The 22,704-nt window shown below is 42.2% G+C and overlaps 2 protein-coding genes across 12 annotated transcripts in view; both read left to right on the top strand.

The window, feature by feature from the left end:
* The window catches only part of NUP155 (nucleoporin 155), a 53,422-nt gene extending 49,289 nt beyond the window's left edge, over positions 1 to 4,133 (top strand). For 2 of the 3 annotated variants that reach the window (XM_061393695.1, XM_061393693.1), the window contains one exon: positions 220 to 773. In XM_061393695.1, coding sequence (XP_061249679.1) covers positions 220 to 358 — 139 coding nt within the window. In that variant the 3' untranslated portion in view covers positions 359 to 773. Of the gene's footprint in view, positions 1 to 219; positions 774 to 913 lie in introns of those variants that run through there. The other variant, XM_061393694.1, reaches the window with a different exon arrangement.
* A 14,572-nt stretch (positions 4,134 to 18,705) lies between these two features.
* The window catches only part of CPLANE1 (ciliogenesis and planar polarity effector complex subunit 1), a 107,909-nt gene continuing 103,910 nt past the window's right edge, over positions 18,706 to 22,704 (top strand). For 6 of the 9 annotated variants that reach the window (XM_061393696.1, XM_061393700.1, XM_061393701.1 and 3 more), the window contains exons 1-3: positions 18,714 to 18,795; positions 19,499 to 19,733; positions 21,713 to 21,839. In XM_061393696.1, coding sequence (XP_061249680.1) covers positions 21,759 to 21,839 — 81 coding nt within the window. In that variant the 5' untranslated portion in view covers positions 18,714 to 18,795; positions 19,499 to 19,733; positions 21,713 to 21,758. Of the gene's footprint in view, positions 18,796 to 19,498; positions 19,734 to 21,712; positions 21,840 to 22,704 lie in introns of all 9 variants that reach the window. The other 3 variants (XM_061393702.1, XM_061393704.1, XM_061393698.1) reach the window with 3 other exon arrangements.

Raw genomic sequence — 22,704 nt, forward strand, 5'->3', positions numbered from 1 at the left:
GTAACAATCTTCGAGAGGAAAATGATGGTATGTGGTAATCCACCTACCCCGCTGAGTGTCTTTCTCTGTTTTCATTTATTTGCCATTTACTTAATCACATGATCCTTCCTCTTCTGCGGGCCTTTACTGAGTAAGATTAGCAGAAGTTGAAGGCAAGTCCTGTAGGAGGAAATGTTTCTGAATCTGTAGATGGCTGAATGGGTGTCTTTTTCTTTACAGGAGAAGATTCACAAATCTCTGCCTGGATGCTGTTTGTGGTTATCTGGTCGAGCTCCAGTCTATGAGCTCCTCAGCAGCAGTACAAGCCATCACTGGAAACTTTAAATCTCTTCAGGCTAAACTAGAACGGCTACATTAATTATTGTAATGTATTTTCATCCCTGCGTTTTTAATCTGTAAAATAAAAACTCAGCTGGGTCCAGCTATCACATGCTCTAAATCTAAGAATTTAAGAACAATTTTAGTAGAAATGCGTTTTTAATAAATGGCTGGTATCAGCAGAGAGTACATTTGCAGGTGAATTCTTTTTTACTACATAATACTATTTTGCTTTTTAATAATCAAGTTAAAAACAAATAAGATTATTTATGATTTTAACACAAGGATAAACAAGTAAAAAACTCTTGTTTTGAATTTATATGCTCATTGTCAAGTTAGTTCAAGTATCGAAACTTAAATAGGCTAGCTGAGTAGGTCCAGTCCCGTAATAGTAGATTCTACAACAGTTCTTAAATAGGCAAATAAACACTGTCTCTTTTTAAAAGTTTTTTAAATTTTTGGGTTCATCTTTGGAAAAAAATTTCTTCTAACTACTGATTTTGTCAGTTTCAATCCTTGTAGTACACACCTGGTTGTTTTTTCTGAGCAAGTGATAAACTTGTAATTAATGGTCTATGTCCTATCTCCCCTCCAGGGAGATGCTGTTTTCCCTCATCATCCACCTAACTCTTCTTTGTCGTGGGACTACTGATTCCTTTAAACTGGTGGTTCTCAAAGTGTGTGCACCAGACCAGCACATCAGCAGCATCTGGGCATTTGTTAGAAATTCCGATTCTCCAGCCCAGCACTCTGTTTTAATGCCCTTCATGATGTTCCAGTACATGTCAGGTTGAGGACCACTGTGTTAGAAGATATAACCAGTTCAGGACGGAGCTTCCCATCTGATGCCTCCTCCCTTGCTCATCAGTAACCACAACACCTGAGGTTCACCCGAGACACACCATATATGAAGCAAAACTGTTCATAATATAGTTCCTAATCTTCCAACAGAATTAGGATGACAAAACCAAGTGCCCAAAGTCATGGCAACAAGAGAGAAAAGTCTGGCGAGTGACCAGGACTCACAGAAAAACAAGAACATGGACTCCTTTCCTCTTACCTTTTGTTACCAAGAGTAATGACCTTCTACCTGTTGTCACTAATGTATGTCTAAAGGTTTTCCCATCTCCACAGTTATTCTCTTAGAATTTAGCTCCCTTTCTCCTATAGTCTCCTTATTTATAATATTTAATAGGATGTTAATACTTTCTTATTAGGCCCCACCACCTCTCAATTTTTCAGCTTTTCAGTTCCTTAAGTTTAGATTTTTTTTAATATGTAAAATGAATGTATGCTACACATTGTTAATTCTGTAAATTTAAAATTCTATCATGTCTACTTAAAATGAAAGTCTTGGCTTAAATGCTATATTTAGCCATGATTCCAGTTCTGCTACAAGCACATTTACTCACAAGAACATTAATATGTATGTTAAGTTTATGGAACTCAAAATAATGAAGCTATATCTTTCATAAGGAATGTAAGCTAATGTGGCTAAATGGTCTTTAAGAATCCAGAAATCTGAACCATTTCTTTTGTTTATGTAACACCTTACATAACACCTTTAAGAACTCTAGCCACATAGCGAATGTTTTCAATATCCTTTGGAGGGTAAGAGTACTAAGAGAAATTAAGATCCTCTTCTCCTTTTTAATCATCTGGGAGAGTGTAAAACCTTAACATTCGTAAGAATCACTTCAATAACCTGTTCAAAACAGATATTCCACCTTCAATGTGATAATGATACTGGTAGTAAGTGGATCAAACTTGAAGTAGCATTGTTCTATCACATTTATCAACTTGATTTATATACTTTATATCTGGTTTTCATTCAACACATTATTTATTTATAGTGACTATTAAATATTAAACATCTATAGACAATGAATGATAAGTGGAATATATGAAACAGTGCATTCATTGTAGGCAGTGAGGAGTCATTGAAAGTCCTGATTGTGACACAGATTTCTAAATAGATCATTTTAGTGTAGCAAAATGGTTAAGAAAGAGAAAGGGCTGTTTGGGGGACTTCCTGGTAGACCAATGGTTAAGACTCCAAGCCCCCAGTGCAGGGGTAGGTTCCATCCCTGGTCAGGAAACTAGATCCCACATGCTGGCTGCAACTAGAGATTCTGCATGTGGCAAAGAAGGTCCCACGTGCCACAACTAAGACCCAGTGCAGCTAAATAAATACAAAAAAAATTTTTTAAGAGAAATGTTTTTTAACTGTACAAGGTATGGGATATTAGTCCTGAAATGTATGTTCAGCATTTCTTTAGTATAATACATCTGACTTACTAGTGACTTGTTTGTTGAAGACCTCTCTGCTCTCATCTTTTATGTTTTATAGTTGACTTCATCTCAGGGCTCACAGATTCCTCATTCTCTTCTCAGGATACTTCCCTCCTCCATCCTTTTTCCTCTTATTCATGAGGGGGAAAATATGATAGGGATACAGTTGTATCAAGGAAATAAAGAAATAGAACACTGAATCTAAATGTCTTGAAAGGCATATGCTTTCCTTCCATTTTTTATCAGTTTTTTCATTTAAATTCCCTTAATAATTTTTTTCAGAATATTTTTGAGTCTTCTGATAAATCATTTAAACTCTTGGAAGTTTTATTTTGCTTATCAGGAAAGTTTCCTCATAAGGAGGTTGAAGCCAAGTGATAAGACTTTTTTAAATTCAGAAATTTGTAAGAGCTTATGTAATCTATTTTTATTATTTTGTTGTTCTGCTTCACATATTAGTTAAAATACTATTGTTTTTACTCTTCTTCCTTTTGGATGAACATACCTACTGTAATATGTTAGAAATTAAACATTTATTTTAGAACTTAGCTATGGAAGAATAACTCTTTTTAAGATTAATCAAGGGGACTTCCCTGATCGTCCACTGGTTAAGAAACCACCTACCAATGCAGGGAATACTAGTTCAATCCCTGCTCCAGGAAGATCCCACATTGCACTGAGTAACTGAAGCACATGAGCCAAGAGCCCGTGCTCAGCAACAAGAGTCCATGCAGTGAGAAGCCTATGCACAATAAGAAAGAGTAGCCCCTTGTTTGCTGCAAATACAGAAAGCCCACACTCAGCAGTGAAGACCCAGTGCAGCCAAAAATTGTTGCTGTTCAGTTGCTCAGTCATGTCTGACTCTCTGCCACCCCAGGGACCATAGCACACCAGGCTTCCCTGTCCTTCACTATCTTCTGGAGCTTGCTCAAACTCATGTCCATTGAGTTGGTGATGCTATCCAACCATCTCATCCTCTGTCATCCCCTTCTCCTGCGTTCAGTCTTTACCAGCATCGGGGTCTTTTCCAGTGAGTCAGCTCTTTGTATCAGGTGGCCAAAGTATTGGAGCTTCAGCACCAGTCCTTTCAATGAATATTCAGGACTCTCAGAGTCTTCTCCAACACCACATTTCAAAAGCATCAATTCTTGAGCATTTAGCCTTCTTTATGGTCCAATTCTTATATCCATACATGACTACCAGAAAAACCATAGCTTTGACTATACAGACCTCTGTTTTTTTAATACACTATCTAGGTTTGTCAGTTTTTCTTCCAAAGAGCAAGCGTCTTAATTTCATGGCTGCAATCACCATCTTCAGTGATTTAGGAGCCCAAGAAAATAAAGTCTATCACAATTTTCAATGTTCTGCCATAAGGATGGTGTCATCTGCATATCTGAGGTTACTGATATTTCTCCCAGCAATTTTGATTCCAGCTTGTGCTTCATCCATCCCAACATTTCACATGATGTACTCTGCATATAAGTTAAATAAATAGGGTTACAATGTATAGCCTTGATGTGCTCCTTTCCCAGTTTACAACCAGTCCATTGTTCCATGTCCTGTTCTAACTTGTTTCTTGACCTGCTTACAGGTTTCTCAGCAGGCAGGTAAGGTTGTCTGGTATTCCAATCTGTTTTAAGAATTTTCCACAGTTTGTTGTGATCCACACAGTCAAAGACTTTAGCATAGTCAATGAAGCAGCAGTAGATGTTCGGGAATTCTTTTGCTTTTTCTATGATCCAGTGGATGTTGGCAATTTGATCTCTGGTTCCTCTGCCTTTGCTATATCCAGCTTGAATAGCTGGAAATTCTCAGTTCACGTACTATTGAAGCCTAACTTGGAGGATCTTGAGCATCACTCTGCTAGTGTGTGAAATGAGTGCAGTTGTGCAATAGTTTAAACATTCTTTGGCATTGCCCTTCCTTGGGATTGGAATGAAAACTGACCTTTTCCAATCCTGTAACCACTGCTGAGTTTTCCAAATTTGTTGGCATATTGAGTGCATCAGTTTTGACAGCATCCTCTCTTAGGATTTGAAATAGCTCAGCTGGATTCCATCACCTCCATTAGCTTTATTCATATTGATGCTTCCAAAGGCCCACTTGACTTCACACTCCAGAATGTCTGGCTCTAAGTAGAGTGATCACACCATCATTGTAATCCAGATCATTAAGATCTTTTTGTATAGTTCTGTGTTTTCTTACCACATCTTAATATATTCTGCTTCTGTTAGATCCATACCATTTCTGTCTTTTATAAATAGATAATAACTAATAAATAAAAAATAGATAGTAAATAGACAAAATAAATAGATAATAAATTTTAAACCTTAACCAGTTTGCCATGTGGAAGCCAGGACTATTGTATCATATCTCCAGCCCGCACCTGAGTGCCTGCCTTTGTAATGAACATTTCCAGTTGAATGACTGCTGAAGCTCCTCATTCAAAACATGAGTAAAGCACTCATTCCTCTCTCCCTGGCCCCTGCCTCCTTCTGTTCCTCTTTTCTACCTCAGTCTTTGTCATCTAATGATTCAAGTCAGACATTCGGATCTCATCTTTAAATTCTTTCCCTTCCCTCCAAATCTAATTAGTCACGAATTTTTTTCCCCATATGGTATGTGGGATCTTAGTTCCCAGACCAGGGATCAAACCCACTCCCCCTGCAGAGGAAGCAAGGATTCTTAGCCACTGGACCTCCAAGGAAGTCTCAGTCACCAAATTCTAGGCAAATCTATTTATTTAATGAAATATCTCTTCAATTACCTCAGTAGTTTAGGTTTTTAGAGTTTAATCAGGTATCCTACTTCATTAATACACATAACAATAGTCTGTAGTTTTCCTCCCTCTCATTGGACACCTTCATTTTTCCCCCCACACTAAAGTCAGTTTTCAAGAATGTAAACCTAAATATATTAACCCCTTCCTTTTCATTCAGAAGAAATTTCAGATTCCTGGTGTGACATGAGGATGCTACTGAAGTTTACAAAAGTAAAAATCAGAATCTCAAGTTCAGTTCAGTCACTCAGTCGTGTCCAACTCTGCGACTCCATGAACCGCGGCATACCAGGCCTCCCTGTCCATCACCAACTGTCGGAGTCCACCCAAATCCACATCAATTAAGTCGGTGATGCCATCCAACAATCTCATCCTCTGTCATCCCCTTCTCCTCCTGCCCCCAATCCCTCCCAGCATTAGGGTCTTTTCCAGTGAGTCAGCTCTTCACATGAGGTGGCCAAAGTATTGGAGTTTCAGCTTCAGCATCAGTCCTTCCAATGAACACCCAGGACTGATCTCCTTTAGGATGGACTGGTTGGATCTCCTTGCAGTCCAAGGGACTCTCAAGAGTCTTCTCTAACACCACAGTTCAAAAGCATCAATTGTTCAGCACTCAGCTTTTATAGTCCAACTCTCATATCCATACATGACCACTGGAAAAACCATAGCCTTGACTAGACAGACCTTTGTTGTCAAAGTAATGTCTCTGCTTTTTAATATGCTGTCTAGGTTTGTCATAGTTTTTCTTCCAAGGAGCAAGCATCTTTTAATTTCATGGCTGCAGTCACCATCTGCAGTGATTTTGGAGCCCAGAAAAATAAAGTCAGCCACTGTTTCCACTGTTTCCCCATCTATTTGCCATGAAGTGATGGGACCAGATGCCATGATCTTCATTTTCTGCATGTTGAGCTTTAAGCCAGCTTTTTCACTCTCCTCTTTCACTTTCATCAAGAGGCTCTTTAGTTCTTCTTCACTTTCTGCCATAAGGGTGGTGTCATCTGCATATCTGAGGTTATTGATATTTCTCCCAGCAATCTTGATTCCAGCTTGTGTTTCCTCCAGCCCAGGGTTTCTCATGATGTACTCTGCATATAAGTTAAATAAGCAGGGTGACGATATACAGCCTTAACGTACTTCTTTTCCTATTTGGAACCAGTCTGTTGAATCTCAAGTTAGTTTAAGCAAAAGCAGAATTTATTGCCCTTCAAAACTAAGAAGTCCAAATAATAGAGAAGCCTCCACATGGCTAGATCCAGAACTTCAGTATTTTCAGGGCTTTCTCTAGGTTGGTTCTGTCCTCCTTTGAATTTACTTTTTGTCTCCTGCAGTTTGCTCCATAAGTCCTGGGAGAGTGCAGGCAGCGTCAAGTTTCTTCATTTTTGTTTGCTCTAACCCAGAGGTAAATTCAACAGACAAGTCCCAGGAAGGGCACTGATTAACCCAGCTTCAGTTACAGACTCAGTTGTGGGGTTCAGAATCATTCTCCAAACAATACAGAAGAGGAAGGAAGTGCTTCCCAAAAAAACTGCATGTTGGGCACACCTCAGTCCACCGTTTCTATCTTAGTGGTAAGGTAGGTACCTTACCACTAAGCTCCTTGTGCTTTGATGAAAACTCTAAACCCATAGATCCAAGAAACTCAGTGAACCCAGAGCAGGAAAGACACAAAATCATACCAAAGCATGACATCAACAAATTCTCAGCAAACTAGGAACTAAAAGAACTTCCTCAGCCTGATAAAAGGTGTCTGTGAAAAAAGTACAGCTAAAATTGTACTTAATGGTGGAAGACTAAACACTCTCCTTAAAGTTAAAAATAAGACGGTTTCTCTTCAACGAGGATTGGAGGTCCTGATCAGTGCAATTTGGCAAGAGAAATAAAAGACATTCAAATTAGAAAAGCAGAAACAGTTATTCAGAACATAATTACGTAGAAGATCCTAAAGAATATACAGAAAATAGTAGAACTATTAAACACAACAAATTGCTAGAACTAGTAAGTTTAGCAAGATCACAGGATATAAGGTGAATGTATATAATCCAATTCCAGGGCTTCCTTAGTGGCTCAGTGGTAAAGGATCTGCCTGCCAATGCAGGAGACATGGGTTCTCTCCCTGGTCCAGGAAGATCCCACATGCCATGGAGCAACTAAGCCTGTGAGCTGAGACTATTGAGCCTGTGCTCTAGAGCTTGGGAGCTGCAACTACTGAAGTCTGCAACCCTAGAGCAAAAAGAAGCCACTGCAATGAGAAGTCTGTGCACCCCAACTGGAGAGAAGCCCCCACTCTCCACAGCTAGAGAAAAATCTGCAGCAATGAAGATTCAGCACAGTCAATGAATATATAAATACATTACATTTTTTAAAAACTGCATTCCAATATACTAGCAGCAAGTCAAAAACTTCTAAATACTCATTTAAAATAACATTAAAAACCATAGAATAAGATTAATTTTAACTATATATAAGACCTATACATTGGAAACTGAGATAGTCCTGGAAGAAAGTAAATGAGAAATATGCAACACTCATGGATTGGAAGAATAAACAGGAATATTAACCATGAATTCTCATTAAATATATACATGAGTCAGTGAATTGCCAACCAGATTTACAGCACACTTGTAGAAATTTACAAGCTGATTCTAAAATTTATATGGAAATCAGAGGTCCTGGGATAGTGAAAACAGATTTGAAAAGATAAAATCTGAGAATACTGATTTCAAGATTTTGGTATAAAGCTACTGTAATTATGATAATGTGGCATTGGTATATCAATAGAACAAAAGGGCACAGAAATAGATGCACACGTATATGGACAATGCATCTTCAACCAGGTGCCAAGGTAATTCAGTAGGAGAAAGAATAGTCTTTTCAATAAGCGGCGCTAGAACCACGGACTATCTGGTAGTGGTGGTTTAGTTGCTAAGTCGTGTTCAACTCTTGTGACTCCATAGACTATAGCCCGCCAGGCTGCTTTCTCCATGGGATTTCCCAGGCAAGAATACTGGAGTGGGTTGCCATTTTTTCTTCCAGGAGATTTTCCTGACCCAGGGATCAAACACTGGGAGCTGCAAAAACTGAGCCCTCAGGTCACAACTGCTGCAGCCTGTCACCCTAAAGCTTGTGCTCAGCAACAAGAGAAGCCACTGCAAGGAATAGCCCACGCTCTCCACAACTAGAAGCCCATGCAGCAACGGAGATCCAGTGCAGCCAAAATAAATAATTTAAAAAAAATCAAATATCCATTGTTTTCACATATTGTCACACTTAAAGTTTTTGTCAGTGTATTTGTTCTCCTGTATAATTCATATCCTGAAAGAAAAGGACTAGAGTCCATCCCTCTTAACACCATTTTTAGTGAACAAAATAATTCAGATGCCAGCAATTACAAAATACACCCCAAAATGCTATAAACTTTATAATGTAAAAGGATAAATATAAGTAAAAATCTCAAAATGTTTCCATACGAAGGCAACATGATTACATATCTTAAAAAACCAAGTGAATCACAAAACAATTTGAAAAAAAAATTTTTACAAGAAAATAGGGTGGCTAGTAACTGCTGCTGCTGCTGCTAAGTCGCTTCAGTCGTGTCCGACTCTGTGCGACCCCATTGACAGAAGCCCACCAGGCTCCCCCGTCCCTGGGATTCTCCAGGCAAGAACACTGGAGTGGGTTGCCATTTCCTTCTCCTGGCTAGTAACATAGCAGGCTAAATTGACCATAGTGTATTTTCACACTCCAGTAATAAAAATCAGAGTTTGTAATAAGAGGGATCACATGCCTAATGATGAGAAATATTAAATATTTCATTTAGTTTCAAGTGCCATCAATTAACCATTTTTTCATGTACTACCAAGAAAAAAAATGTTGCCAATTAAACTGACATAATGGACTCATCACTTAGAATTTTTATTTTATATTTATTGAAAGATATATTTAGATTTTAAAGATAGAGTTTTATATCATTTTTGCTCATTCATGAAAATAAAGCAGAAGCTAAATAAATTGGTTAAGGTCTTCCTCACATGATTTTACACTGATAGACCAACTTTTTGGACAGGGAAGGGTTTTTTTAAATTATTGAAATATAGTTGATTTATAATGTGTTACTTTCAGGTGTACTGCAAAGTCATTCAGTTATCCATATATGTATATATTCCTTTTTAGATTCTTTTTCATTATCAGATCAATTCTTATGAATTATTTTTGGACTCACTGATGGGATATGCAATCTGCCAGGATCCTTTATGTCCCACACCTTTGCAGGATATGCCAAGAATGTAAAACCCAGACTGCTCTTACCACCCATTTCTGAGGAGTTTTGCAGAGGTAACATCCCAAACAATGAGCTAGTCCACTTGGCACTCACAATAAAAGTGAGAAACCGCCCAGCTCAATGTTCCTCACCTATATCCAAAAATAAAAAATAAAAAAACCCCTTCATCCACCTAGGCACCTGTGCTGCTGGTGTGGGAACTGAGTCACAGAGAACCTCATAAACATCATACTAACACTCTGCCTACTGCTTTTGCCTTAAGAAAAAAAGTCCTTTTCTCTAACTTCAGGCGTCTGATGTTTTCTCTCAAGACCATGAAACAGTAACAGAAGAGTTTGTTAGCTTGTGAGTAAGCTAAAATTCCAATCTTCACAAACCCTGAAAATATCAATTTATGTCCATAAAAATGTTGGTGATGAAGTATTTCTTAAAAGTGTTCTACATTATATTCAGGGCTCCTGTGACCTCAATCTAGATGAGGGGAGGTGGACTTATGGAAAAGACACTTCTTCACCCTTATGATAAATTCATCAGAAGAATTGTTCTCCTTCTCAGGGTGATTGTGGCTTGCCTGTCTTAAATCAGGGCTTCCCTTGTGGCTCAGCTGGTAAAGAATCCACCTGCAATGCGGGAGACCTGGGTTTGATCCCTGGGTTGGGAAGGTCCCCTGGAGAAGAGGAAGGCTACCCACTCCAGTATTCTGGCATGGAGAATTCCATGGACAGCCCATGGGGTCTCAAAGAGTGGGACACGACTGAGCGACTTTCACTTTTGTCTTAAGTCATTGGTGTGCTGGGGCCCCTGGGACTGGGTTTTGAGAGCTGACTGTTAAATTTTCAGGGAATTTTTGAGCTGATTGATGAAAACATCATGATTGGAAAACATCGTGGTGAGAAAATGCACCACAGAAACTGGCAAATACTGTAAATCATGGTATCTCTTCTATCTTGTAAAGCAGGTTGTCAAATATTTACCTGTCTCCACTGCTTTAAGTCCTATCTGGCCAATTAGTTAGCTGGGGATAGTACAACATGAGAGGACAGCGTTACATACTATTAATGGACAGGGTTATGTACTATTAATGAGCTGCTGAGATTCACCTCTGAGTGTGTAGGACAGCAGTTGTGAAAGAGTCTGCTGAGCTAGCACCCAATACCTTGTGTGTAGGCTCTGAAACAGGAGCTTACTTTACATCCCCTGGATATGTCCTACAATTATTCCATATGATGTATCTAAAATCATAATCTTTCTTCACTTCTCTATCACAAACCTCAGTTCAGTTCAGTCGCTCAGTCTTGTCTGACTCTTTGCGACCCCATGAATCGCAGCACGCCAGGCCTCCCTGTCCATCACCAACTCCCAGAGTTCACTCAGACTCCCGTCCATCGAGTCAGTGATGCCATCCAGCCATCTCATCCTCTGTCGTCCCCTTCCCCTCCTTCCCCCAATCCCTCCCAGCATCAGAGTCTTTTCCAATGATTCAGCTCTTCGCATGAGATGGCCAAAGTACTGGAGTTTCAGCGTTAGCATCATTCCTTCCAAAGAAATCCCAGGGCTGATCTCTTCAGAATGGACTGGTTGGATCTCCTTGCAGGCCAAGGGACTCTCAAGAGTCTTCTCCAACACCACAGTTCAAAAGCATCAATTCTTCGGTGCTCAGCCTTCTTCACAGTCCAACTCTCACATCCATACATGACCACAGGAAAAACCATAGCCTTGACTAGATGGACCTTTGTTGGCAAAGTAATGTCTCTGCTTTTGAATATGCTATCACAACCCTAGTCATCCTTTAAAGGTGAATCTGTTTGGAACCCAATAGATGACCGCTTTTGCTTTATCTTTATTTAAATGGTGTGTGTGTGTATGTGTTAGTCACTCAGTCCTGTTTGACTCTTTGTTTAAATGGTAGCTTTCAATATGTTTTTAAACAAAACTTTACTTGAAATAAAATACAGAAAAGTACACAAATCATATAATAATGTTTTCTTAAAGTGAACATACCTGTTTAGCTACCACCTCATGCAAAATACAGAACCTTACCTAAAAGCACATGTTCTTTCCTGTGCTTTCCTGTGTTCTGTCCTGACAGCCCAGGTCTTGGTATTTGACTTTCTTTTTCTTTCTGTATTGGTCATCTTTTTCCTTCTGATGGGTTTCCTGAAAGTAGAACAACTTCAATTGCCATTTAAACAGTAGAGAATTCAGGACTTGAAAATTAAAAGGATGCATGTTATGACAATTACTGTTACACTTATCTAAAAATAAGGTCCAAACCACGGCTGGGAAAGCTGTGGGCATACACCTGCACAGCCCTTATCTGCCAGGTTACAGGTATGATGGGTCCACTTTTTCGAAGCAGAGCCTCGGAAGAGAAATCAGAGAATGGTTTCTACTCTTGATGACACCCGTATTCACAGAGAGAGGGACTCTCCACATTTCCTGTTATATCAAATTCAAAGCATTAAAGCATGAATATGGGCTTTTGCCACAATTCAGGGACAATCCAGAGAGGACTCAGAATATACACAAAAGGGATACTATCCAAGAGGAAGAAGAAAACCCCTCTGGCTTAGTGGAAACAAAGTCAGATATGCCTCTGTCTCCAAATCTCATGGAGACAGGGTTGAAGAGAAAGTTGAGAGCAAAGTAGCTTTTCTAAATTATTGGAAAAGACTGTCCTTTAGAATGCTCTCTCTCTCCCAATATGGGGGTGATCCCAACAGAATAAAACATGGTGACATGTTATAATTAGAGGAAAGAGCTGAGTCATTATTCCTGACCTGCTCTCAGCTCTTATGTTTAGTTCAAGGCACAGAACATTCTCACATGCTCTGGGGAACTTGAGATCAAGGAGACCCCCCTGTAAAGGCAACAGAATACAGAGATGAAGGGGATGGCTGAGTCTTAGGGGGTGTGATTGCATCATCAAGAGAGAAATTAGAGACTCTAGCTATAGACATTGGGCTTCCCAGGTGGTTCAGTGGTAAAGAATCCACCTGCCAACACAGGAATTGAAGGTTCAATCCCTGAGTCCAGAAGATCCCTTGGAGAAGGAAATAGCAACCCACTCCAGTATTCTTGCCTGGGAAATCTCATGGACAGAGGAGCCTAGGAAATCTCACGGACAGAGTAGCCTGGGAAATCTCACGGGCAGAGAAGCCTGGTGGACTACAAGTCCATAGGAGGCACACAAGAGTCGGACATGAATTGGGACTAAACAACAAGAGGAGGTTATAGACACCAGTGTGATAGACCCAGGAGCCAACATCAGACATCCTGAAGAAAGGGTGGCTAAGAATACAAAAAATAAAATTTGAATGCAAACACTCTCTCTCTCAATGCCTTTAGAGCACATAACCCCTCCTCCCACTCTCATTATGAATCCACCTTGTAGACTGAGTAGAATGAGAAAAAGACCATCTGCAAGGCACAGCATTTATTTGAAGGAGATTTATCAAAAAAGAAATGAAAGTACCATTACTTGTCAAGGTAAAGACTTTCCCTGCTACATATTGGGTTGGCGGCTCAAGAAGAATCCTTAATTAAAGAAAAAAATTTAAACTACATTTGCCTTGTAAAATAGGTGTATATGTACCATCTTCTCACTTTACCACAAAAGAAGCTGGCCTGAAGGCAAAGAGCAGAGTGACGAGAAGAAAAACAGAAGAGCCCTGCCTGATCAAAACTTACAAACTACCTGCTGAACCCCTGGGTTAATGAGCCAATCAATTTATCTTTTTGCTAAATCCAGTTTGTGTGTGGTTCTCTATTACTTACGATCTTTATTAGGTTTAAAGATAAGCAATGTATTAATAAATCAGCCAGTAAATTGAAGTTGGGAATTGAACATAAGATGTCTAACATCCAAAACCGGACTCTTGATCACTGTACCATAATACAAAACTCAACTGTTATTCCCTTTGCTGCAACTGCAACCACTTGCTACTTAAGGACTGGTCCAAGGACCGACAGAATTGATGTCACCTGGGAGCTTGTTAGGAGAGTCAGTCTTAGGGCCCCACCTACCCCAGACCTACTGAATCAGAACCTACATTTTTAACAATATTCCCAGGTGATTCGTAGGTACATTAAAGTTTGAGAAATACTGTTTTAAGTCATTCTTTTCTTTGGGTTCATACAGCATGTTCCTTATTCATCGCTAATTACCTAGTCTTCTATCTCCTCACCAAACCTGTGATAGCCTTGAAGACAGAAAATATGTATTACTATTTTTAATATTCTAAGCACTTGTGATGAAGACTGCTAATCATCCACCAAAATTATTCTATCAATCTCACTGGGTACACTGCTAATCTGTATTTCCCAGCCTGCTTTGTGGCTAGGTGTGAACAGATGATGAAATTCTCTCCAATACAACAGAACCAGAAATACTGTGTACCACCGCCCTGGACCCAGATCTCAAGACTGTGGGGATGCTTGCTCCTTTTCCCCCTTTCCTTTGACTTGAATCCCACTTGGACATCAGTCTTGATTTTGCAACAAGACATTGGAGAATTACAGGATGAGTATCTCGAAGGTACCTAGATCTCTGAATAATTGTGTTGAGCAGAGCAAACCTAACAAACTAAATCACCTGTAATAGATACACAAGTAAGAAATAATTGCCCTTGTTCTCTAGGTCACTAATTTTTGGTAGAGGCCTTTTGATATGGTTCCCTAGTCTATCCTAAATAACTCACCACTCCATCTTTTTAAAATAATTCTTTGTTGCTGCACTGGCTTCTGTCTAGTTGCCTCGAGTGGGGGGCTACTCTCTAGTTGTGCTACTTGGGCTTCTTATTGAAGTGGCTTCTCTAGTCGTGGAGCCCTGGCTCTAGGGTGTGCGGGCTTCAGGAGTTGCTCTAGAGCAAAGGCTCAATGGTTGCGGCACAGGGGCTTAGTTGCTCCACCACATATGGGATCTTCCTGGATCAGGCATCAGACCCGTGTTTCCTGTATGGACAGGTAGATTCTTTACCACTGAGCCATCAGGGAAGCCACCACTCCATCTTATAATAGACCTCAGCTTATAATAATTTCCTTTGTGGGGGAGAATGGCCTCAAATACACACAGACAAGCAAGTCCTCAGCAGCAATTTCTGCACTATATGATCCCAGCCATAGCTGACTGATCCAAGAGTAAATCCCATATCCAAACTGCACCACTTGAATTTTCCCTCCAAGAGATTTCCAATTCTGAACTGAGGCTGAGAAAAACTGGAGCTGAGTCAAGTTTATTAACAAGGATTTAAAGCTGCACTGCAGAGAAGGCAATGGCACCCCACTCCAGTACTTTTGCCTGGAGAACCCCATGGATGGAGGAGCCTGGTGGGCTGCGGTCCATGGGGTCACTGAGAGTCAGACACGACTGAGCGACTTCACTTTCACTTTTCACTTTCATGCACTGGAGAAGGAGATGGCAACCCACTCCAGTATTCTTGCCTGGAGAATCCCAGGCACCGGGGAGCTTGGTGGGCTGCTGTCCCTGGGGTCGCACAGAGTCAGACACGACTGAAGCGACTTAGCAGCAGCAACAGCAAAGCTGCACTGCATGATACAGGAGCCACTAGCCACACGTAGCTATTTGAATTTAATCAAAATATAAAATTCAGGGTCTCAGTTGCATTAGCTTCATTTTATGTTCTTATGTCCTGACATGTAATACTTTAGATCTGCAAAAAACTCACATTATCAGGAGGGTTGTTTAGAGTCCCAGAATTTCAGTTTGGCAGTGTGGTCTATGTTGCCATCAGAAAACCAAACCAAAACTAAGTTACTGGTGCTCTACATTTTGGAATCAACCGGAATGTTAATGCAGTAGACTGTTTAGGACATCTTTAAAATGTTGATTTTGGACTTTATCATATGTGTTTGCAAAAAAGGAAAATAAGGATTTGCTGTAGGAAAATAAGGATTTACTGTCAGAATTACCAGTTTTTGTTGTTCTTGTTCAGGTGCTCAGTCATCTCCAACTCTTTGCAACTCCATGGACTGTAGTAGGCAAGGCTTCCCTGTTCTTCACCATCTCCTGGAGCTTGCTCAAACTCAGGTCCACTGACTGGGTGATGCCATCCAATCATCTCATCTTTGGTTGTTCCCATCTCCTCCTGCCTTCAATCTTGCCCAGCATCAGGGTCTTTTCCAATGAGTAGGCTCTTTGCATCAGGTGGCCAAAGTACTGGAGCTTCAGCATCAATTCTTCCAATGAATATTCAAGGTTTACACATTCAGTCAGTTCAGTCGCTCAGTCATGTCTGACTCCTTGCGACCCCATGGACTGCCAGCACGACAGGCCTCCCTGTCTATCACCAACTCCCTGAGTTTACTCAAACTCGTGTCCATTGAGTCGGTGATGCCATCCAACCATCTCATCCTCTGTCGTCCCCTTCTTCTCCTGTCTCAATCTTTCTCGGCATCAAGGTCTTTTCAAATGAGTCAGTTGCTAGCATCAGGTGGCCAAAGGATTGGAGTTTCAGCTTCAGCATCAGTCCTTGCAATGAATATTCAGGACTGATTTCCTGTAGGATGGACTGGTTGGATCACCTTGCAGTCCAAGGGACTCTCAAGAGTCTTCTCCAACACCACAGTTAAAAAGCATCAATTCCTCAGTGCTCAGCTTTCTTTATAGTCCAACTCTCACATCCATACATGACTACTGGAAAAACCATAGCTTTGACTAGATTGGGCCTTTGTTGGCAAAGTAATGTCTCTGCTTTTTAATATGCTGTCTAGGTTTGTCATAGTTTTTCTTCCAAGCAGCAAGCATCTTTTAATTTCTTGGCTGCAGTCAACATCTGCAGTGATTTTGGAGCCCAGAAAAATAAAGTCTGACACTGTTTCCCCATCTATTTGCCGTGAAGTGATGGGACCAGACGCCATGATCTTCGTTTTCTGAATGTTGAGTTTTAAGCCAGCTTTTTCACTCTCCTCTTTCACTTTCATCAAGAGGCTCTTTAGTTCTTCTTTACTTTCTGCCATAAAGGTGGTGCCATCTGCATATCTGAGGTTATTGATATTTCTTCCAGCAATCTTGATTCCAGCTTGTGCTTCATTCAGCCCAGGGTTTCTCATGATGTACTCTGCATGTAAGTTAAATAAGCAGGGTGACAATATACAGCCTTGACAAAATCCTTTCCCTATTTGGAACCAGTCTGTTGTTCCATGTCCAGTTCTAACTGTTGCTTCCTGACCTGCATACAGGTTTCTCAAGAGGCAGGTCAGGTGGTCTGGTATGCCCATCTCGTTCAGAATTTTCCACAGTTTATTGTGATCCACACAGTCAAAGGCTTTGGTATAGTGAATAAAGCAGAAATAGATGTTTTTCTGAAACTCTCGCTTTTTTGATGATCCAACGAATGTTGGCAATTTGATCTCTGGTTCCTCTGCCTTTTCTAAATCCAGCTTGAACACCTGGAAGTTCATAGTTCAGGTACTGTTGAAGCCTGGATTGGAGAATTTTGAACATGACTTTGCTAGCGTGTGAGATGAGTGCAATTGTGCGGTAGTTCAAGCATTCTTTGGCATTGCCTTTCTTTGGGACTGGAATGAAAACTGACCTTTTCCAGCCCTGTGAGCACTGCTGAGTTTTCCAAATTTGCTGGCATATCGAGTGCAGCACTTTCACAGTTTACATATTAGCGGGTTATGTGGAAAATTCTTCAAGAGATGGGAATACCAGACCACCTGACCTGCCTCTTGAGAAACCTATATGCAGGTCAGGAAGCAACAGTTAGAACTGGACATGGTACAACAGACTGGTTCCAAATAGGAAAAGGAGTATGTCAAGGCTGCATATTGTTACCCTGCTTATTTAACTTATATGCAGAGTACATCATGAGAAACGCTGGGCTGGAAGAAGCACAAGCTGGAATCAAGATTGCTGGGAGAAATACCAATAACCTCAGATATGCAGATGACACCACCCTTATGGCAGAAAGTGAAGAGGAACTAAAAAGCCTCTCGATGAAAGTGAAAGAGGAGAGTGAAAAAGCTGGCTTAAAGCTCAACATTCAGAAAACGAAGATCATGGCATCTGGTCCCATCACATCATGGGAAATAGATGGGGAAACAGTGGAAACAGTGTCAGACTTTATTTTTCTGGGCTCCAAAATCACTGCAGATGTTAACTGCAGCCATGAAATTAAAAGACGCTTACTCCTTGGAAGGAAAGTTATGACTAACCTAGATAGCATACTGAAAAGCAGAGACATTACTTTGCCAACAAAAGTCCGTCTAGTCAAGGCTATGGTTTTTCCTGTGGTCATGTATGGATGTGAGAGTTGGACTGTGAAGAAGGCTGCGTGCCGACGAATTGATGCTTTTGAACTGTGGTGTTGGAGAACTCTTGAAGAGTCCCTTGGACTGCAAGGAGATCCAACCAGTCCATTCTGAAGGAGATCACCCCTGGGATTTCTTTGGAGGGAATGATACTGAAGCTGAAAGTCCAGTACTTTGTCCACCTCATGCGAAGAGTTGACTTATTGGAAAAGACTCTGATGCTGGGAGGAATTGGGGGCAGGAGGAGAAGAGGACGACAGAGGATGAGATGGCTGGATGGCATCACTGACTCGATGGACGGGAGTCTGAGTGAACTCCGGGAGTTGGTGATGGACAGGGAGGCCTGGCGTGCTGCGACTCATGGGGTCGCAAAGAGTCGGACACGACTGAGCGAGTGAAGTGAACTGAAACGGTTTTCTGGAGAGCGCCACACACAATCTGCGCACTCAAGGTGTGTGTCAGAGGAACGAACGCAACATCGTGGAGGTGAAACAGAACGACCCCAGCAGCCCAGGATGAGACCCTGAGCGGAAGGACGAGCGGCCGGATAGAGGAGACGCAGGCGGGGAGGCAGCGGAGGCGCAGGACCGCTGGGAGGACGAGGGCGGGAACCCCGGGAGACCCGGCGGAGGGAAAGATTGGGGAACGCCTCCAGCCTCCTGCCCGCGCTCCCTGCCGGCGCGGAGCAGGCGCACTGGCGGCGCTCGCCCGCGTCCCTTCCCCGCCCTCCGCCGTCGCCAAGGCGCAGGCTCGCGTCGGGGCGGGCAGCTCCGCCCGTCTCCGTCGCCCTCCTTCATCTCGGCCTCGCCGTGCCTTCCTGCCCCGGACGGGCCAGGCCCTGGCGGAGGTAACTTCCCGCAGAGTCCCGTCTCGCACGGCCCCAGCCTCCTCCCCTTGCCCTCCGGCCCGCCGCGTCCTCGGGCTCCTCCGCCCCCTCACTCTCTCGAGTCCTGGCGCGCCCGCTACCTCCCCTGCCCCGCCATCCCCCGCCGCACCCAGCTCCGTACCCTCTACCCCGGCGTCGTTCTCCGGCCGCAGCATCCTCAGCCTCACGGAGGTGCGGGGTCGCCCTCGGCTGGCTGGGAACGAAGTCCGGCTCGGGCTCCACCTCGGCCCGGTGTCCTCCAGCTCCTGCCCGGTCCCCGGTGGGCGCCGCGGTGGCAGCTCGCGGGGGTGGAGGCCCGCGCTGCCCCGCACGGTCCGGTAGGGAATCTCAGAGGGGTCCCTGGGGATGCCTCATGAGAGGTGGTCGTGGGCCAACTCCTGTATGTGACATTGGTGGGGGCTAAGTTGAGCGCCGAGGAATGGACGTGATTTCTTAGGCTCGTCTGTGGTGCAAACCACCGAACAACTTGGATTATTCCTCTGGAAATTGCTTTTGCCAGTGTGTTTTAAATTAAGATACGGGGAGGGGGGTGCGGTAAAACTTAACCTATTTCTCTTCCTCACATATTTTGTGTGGTCGAGTTTATCTCTGTCGTCCAGTAACTAATTTGACATGTTTTCGTGGTGTTTGTTAGTATCCATCTGTAGGCTTCTGTGTTTGTTAGTATCCATCTGTAGGCTTCACAGGTGGCGCTAGTGGTAAAGAACCCGGCTGCCCATGCAGGAGACCTAAGAGACCCAAGTTTGATCCCTGGGTTGGGAAGATCCCCTGGAGGAGAGAATGGCAACCCACTCCAGTATTCTTGCCTGGAAAATTCCACGGACAGAGGAGCCTCCGAGGCTACAGTCCATGGGGTCGCAAAGAGTCAGCCAGGACTGAGCTTCCAAGCACACACATCTGTAGGTACCATTAGTGATTTTAGTGCCAGTCGGTATACAGCACAAATAACCTTCACTCTATAACAGGAGGTGATTTTCGGAGCTTTAAGAGACAGAAGGCCATCCATCATCAAATTCTGTAGGGCTCTGTCTTTACTTCTTGAAATGATGAACTAGTTTTTTATCCTTTACTTTTTGCCGCGCAGCATGCAGTGTCTTAAACTCCTCCCCCACCCGCCCCCCTGCCCGCCCCCCTGCCCGCATCATACCCGTGGCCTGTGCAAGACAACCGGCAAAATCAGAAAATCAACATTCATCTGTTACAGTCATCTAATCCTCAGTTTCTCTTTCTATTCAGGTTTTTCTATTTCTCCCATATTGCCCTTTATAGTGCAAACATAAAGTGTACAATTTACTGACTGCGTGTAGTTGTCAGGTTTTTCTCTTTGGGACTAGTTTTTCAATCTTTTCCCAACTTGCATAACCTTAAAACTTTTGAACGTTACCGATCAGTTATTTTGTAAAATGTCCCTTGGTTTGGGTTTGCCTGATATTTACTTGTGATTAGATTCAGATTATGTTCCTTTGTACATATGTCATCACAGATGTTTTTCTCCTTTTAACTGTTAGGTGGCAGGTGATTTCCTTTTGTCCCATCCTGATTATTTTCATTGTGATCCTTAGATACAATGGAATCTGCCCAGTTTCTTCATTGTGAAGTTACTCTTTTGTCTTTTGTAATTAATGAGTATTTTATAGGGAGATATTTTGAAACAATGTAAACATACCATTTTGCATCAAATATTCAATTTAATAATTTACTTTTTTATGATTATATGGATTCATGGTTTCCCGTTTTAGTCCATGGATTTTTAAATCCATTACTGTAATTTGTTCTGATGCTCAAAGTGTCCTCAGTTTGTTCTGTGGGATCCCTTTCATTATGGCTTCTGTGTCCTCACTTTGGCTCCAAATCACTGTGTCACATTCCCTCAGTGATCATCCTCCCAAGATTCACTCAAGAATGGACCATTCACCCAAGATTATGTTCCTGTCACCCCAGTAGAGCTCTGACAAACGAGTCATGGCCTCTATTGAAACCATCCCCATACCCAGCATGGAGCCTTGCTGGATATCTTTACATCATATTATTTCAGGGCTTCGCTTCTATGTGGTCTAGTTTGGACTTTCTTAGAGCTCGGTGGCTTAGGGTAGTTTGACTGCTTATGTGGTGATTGAAGGCTTCAACAGTAATTATTCCAGGAGTAAGGTAGAAGGTGTGGGGCGGTCTAGGTGGCTCAGAGATAAAGAATCTGCCTGCCAATGCAGGAGATGTAGGAGATGTGGGTTCTGTCCCTGTGTTGGGAAGATCCCCTGAAGAAGGAAATGGTAACCCACTCCAGTATTCTTGCCTGGAAAATCCCATGGGCAGAGGAGCCTGACGGACTATAGTTGGCCAGGCTGTAGAGGTTGCAGAGAGTCAGACACAACTGAGCTAATAAGCGCACACACACACAAGGTAGATGATGTATTGCCTTGTATGAGCTAGCGTTGTGAAATGCATAGCCTCACTTCCATTTTAGTCTTAGTCAAAGTAGTAAAAAACCACCCAATTTCAAGGGATGAGGCATAGACCAGAGCTCTCAGTGAGACAGAGGAGTGTTAAAGTCATAGTGTAAGAAGAGTGTATGGGGTAGGGGGTATTTTTGTGGTCATCTTTGGAAAGATGATAAAGTAATCACATAGAAACTATATTGTCAAGATATTCTTCAAGTTTGTGTTTATTTTCATAGTCTGAGGAATAACTTATCAAAAAAGCAAACACCTTTTGCCTGACTATTCAAGATTAGATACTGAATAAAGTATCAGCATTTTACCTTAAAAAGAGAGTTAACTTGAGCTAATGAAAAAGTCATTTACTAAAACTTTATGAAAACTCTTAAAATCTTCAGTAAATATTATGGGGTCTTATCATTTTTTTTTTGTTTTGATTTTTACAGCATCTTGTGACTTTTGACTTAATTGGTCTTTGATATCTTAACAAGCATGGAGATAAGATTAGAAGTTTTGACTTCAACCAGTATCAAGCAGAAAAAACCCTGGCCACGAGTCTCCTGGTTGGGACAGGTAAGTTTTTCTTCAGTTGTACAGTATCAGTTGTAATATGTGTTACATGTGTGCTTTGCCTCTAAGATTGAAGAATGCTGCTGCTGCTAAGTCGCTTCAGTTGTATCAGACTCTGTGCGACCCCATAGATGGCAGCCCACCAGGCTCCCCCGTCCCTGGGATTCTCCAGGCAAGAACACTGGAGTGGGTTGCCATTTCCTTCTCCAATGCATGAAAGTGAAAAGTGAAAGTGAAGTCGCTCAGTTGTGTCCGATTCCTAGCGACCCCATGGACTGCAGCCCCCAGGCTCCTCCGTCCATGGGATTTTCCAGGCAAGAGTACTGGAGTGGGGTGCGATTGCCTTCTCCGAAGATTGAAGAATAGCCTTTAAAAAATAAAATAGCATCTGCAGAAGGATCACTTGCCCACTGAACAGGACTTTGTGTATTTGCATGGTAGGAGGCTGGCAGAGGTGGGGAGGGAGCATCAGTCTTTCTGTGGTCTGATCACATTTGTCACCTCTCTCATCACTTTCTTGCTCCTTTTCTCCATCACCTGCTTCATCTTCTTCACCATCCTTTGTTGCTTTGCTGTTGGTGTTCTGGGATGGTGTATCATCCTCACTCTCATCTTCTGGGCTCTCCTGGGAATTCTGGGACACAGTTTCTTCACCCTGCAAGTCCCAGTTTTTGAGATTGCCCAGCCAGAAAACCTCTCGGCCGTTGTTGAAAATGAGCATGGCTTTCGCATCTACAGAGTCTTTTTTGAGCAAGGGCACATGTTTGGGGAGTTTCATGTCCTGGTGAATCTTGGAATACCCACGCAGGTGATGAAGCAGCCTGGAAGGTTTCCAGGAAGCTCAGAACATTTTCTGGATGTTTTCTAA

This window comes from Bos javanicus, chromosome 20, assembly GCF_032452875.1.
Source record: "Bos javanicus breed banteng chromosome 20, ARS-OSU_banteng_1.0, whole genome shotgun sequence".
NCBI lineage: Eukaryota > Metazoa > Chordata > Mammalia > Artiodactyla > Bovidae > Bos > Bos javanicus.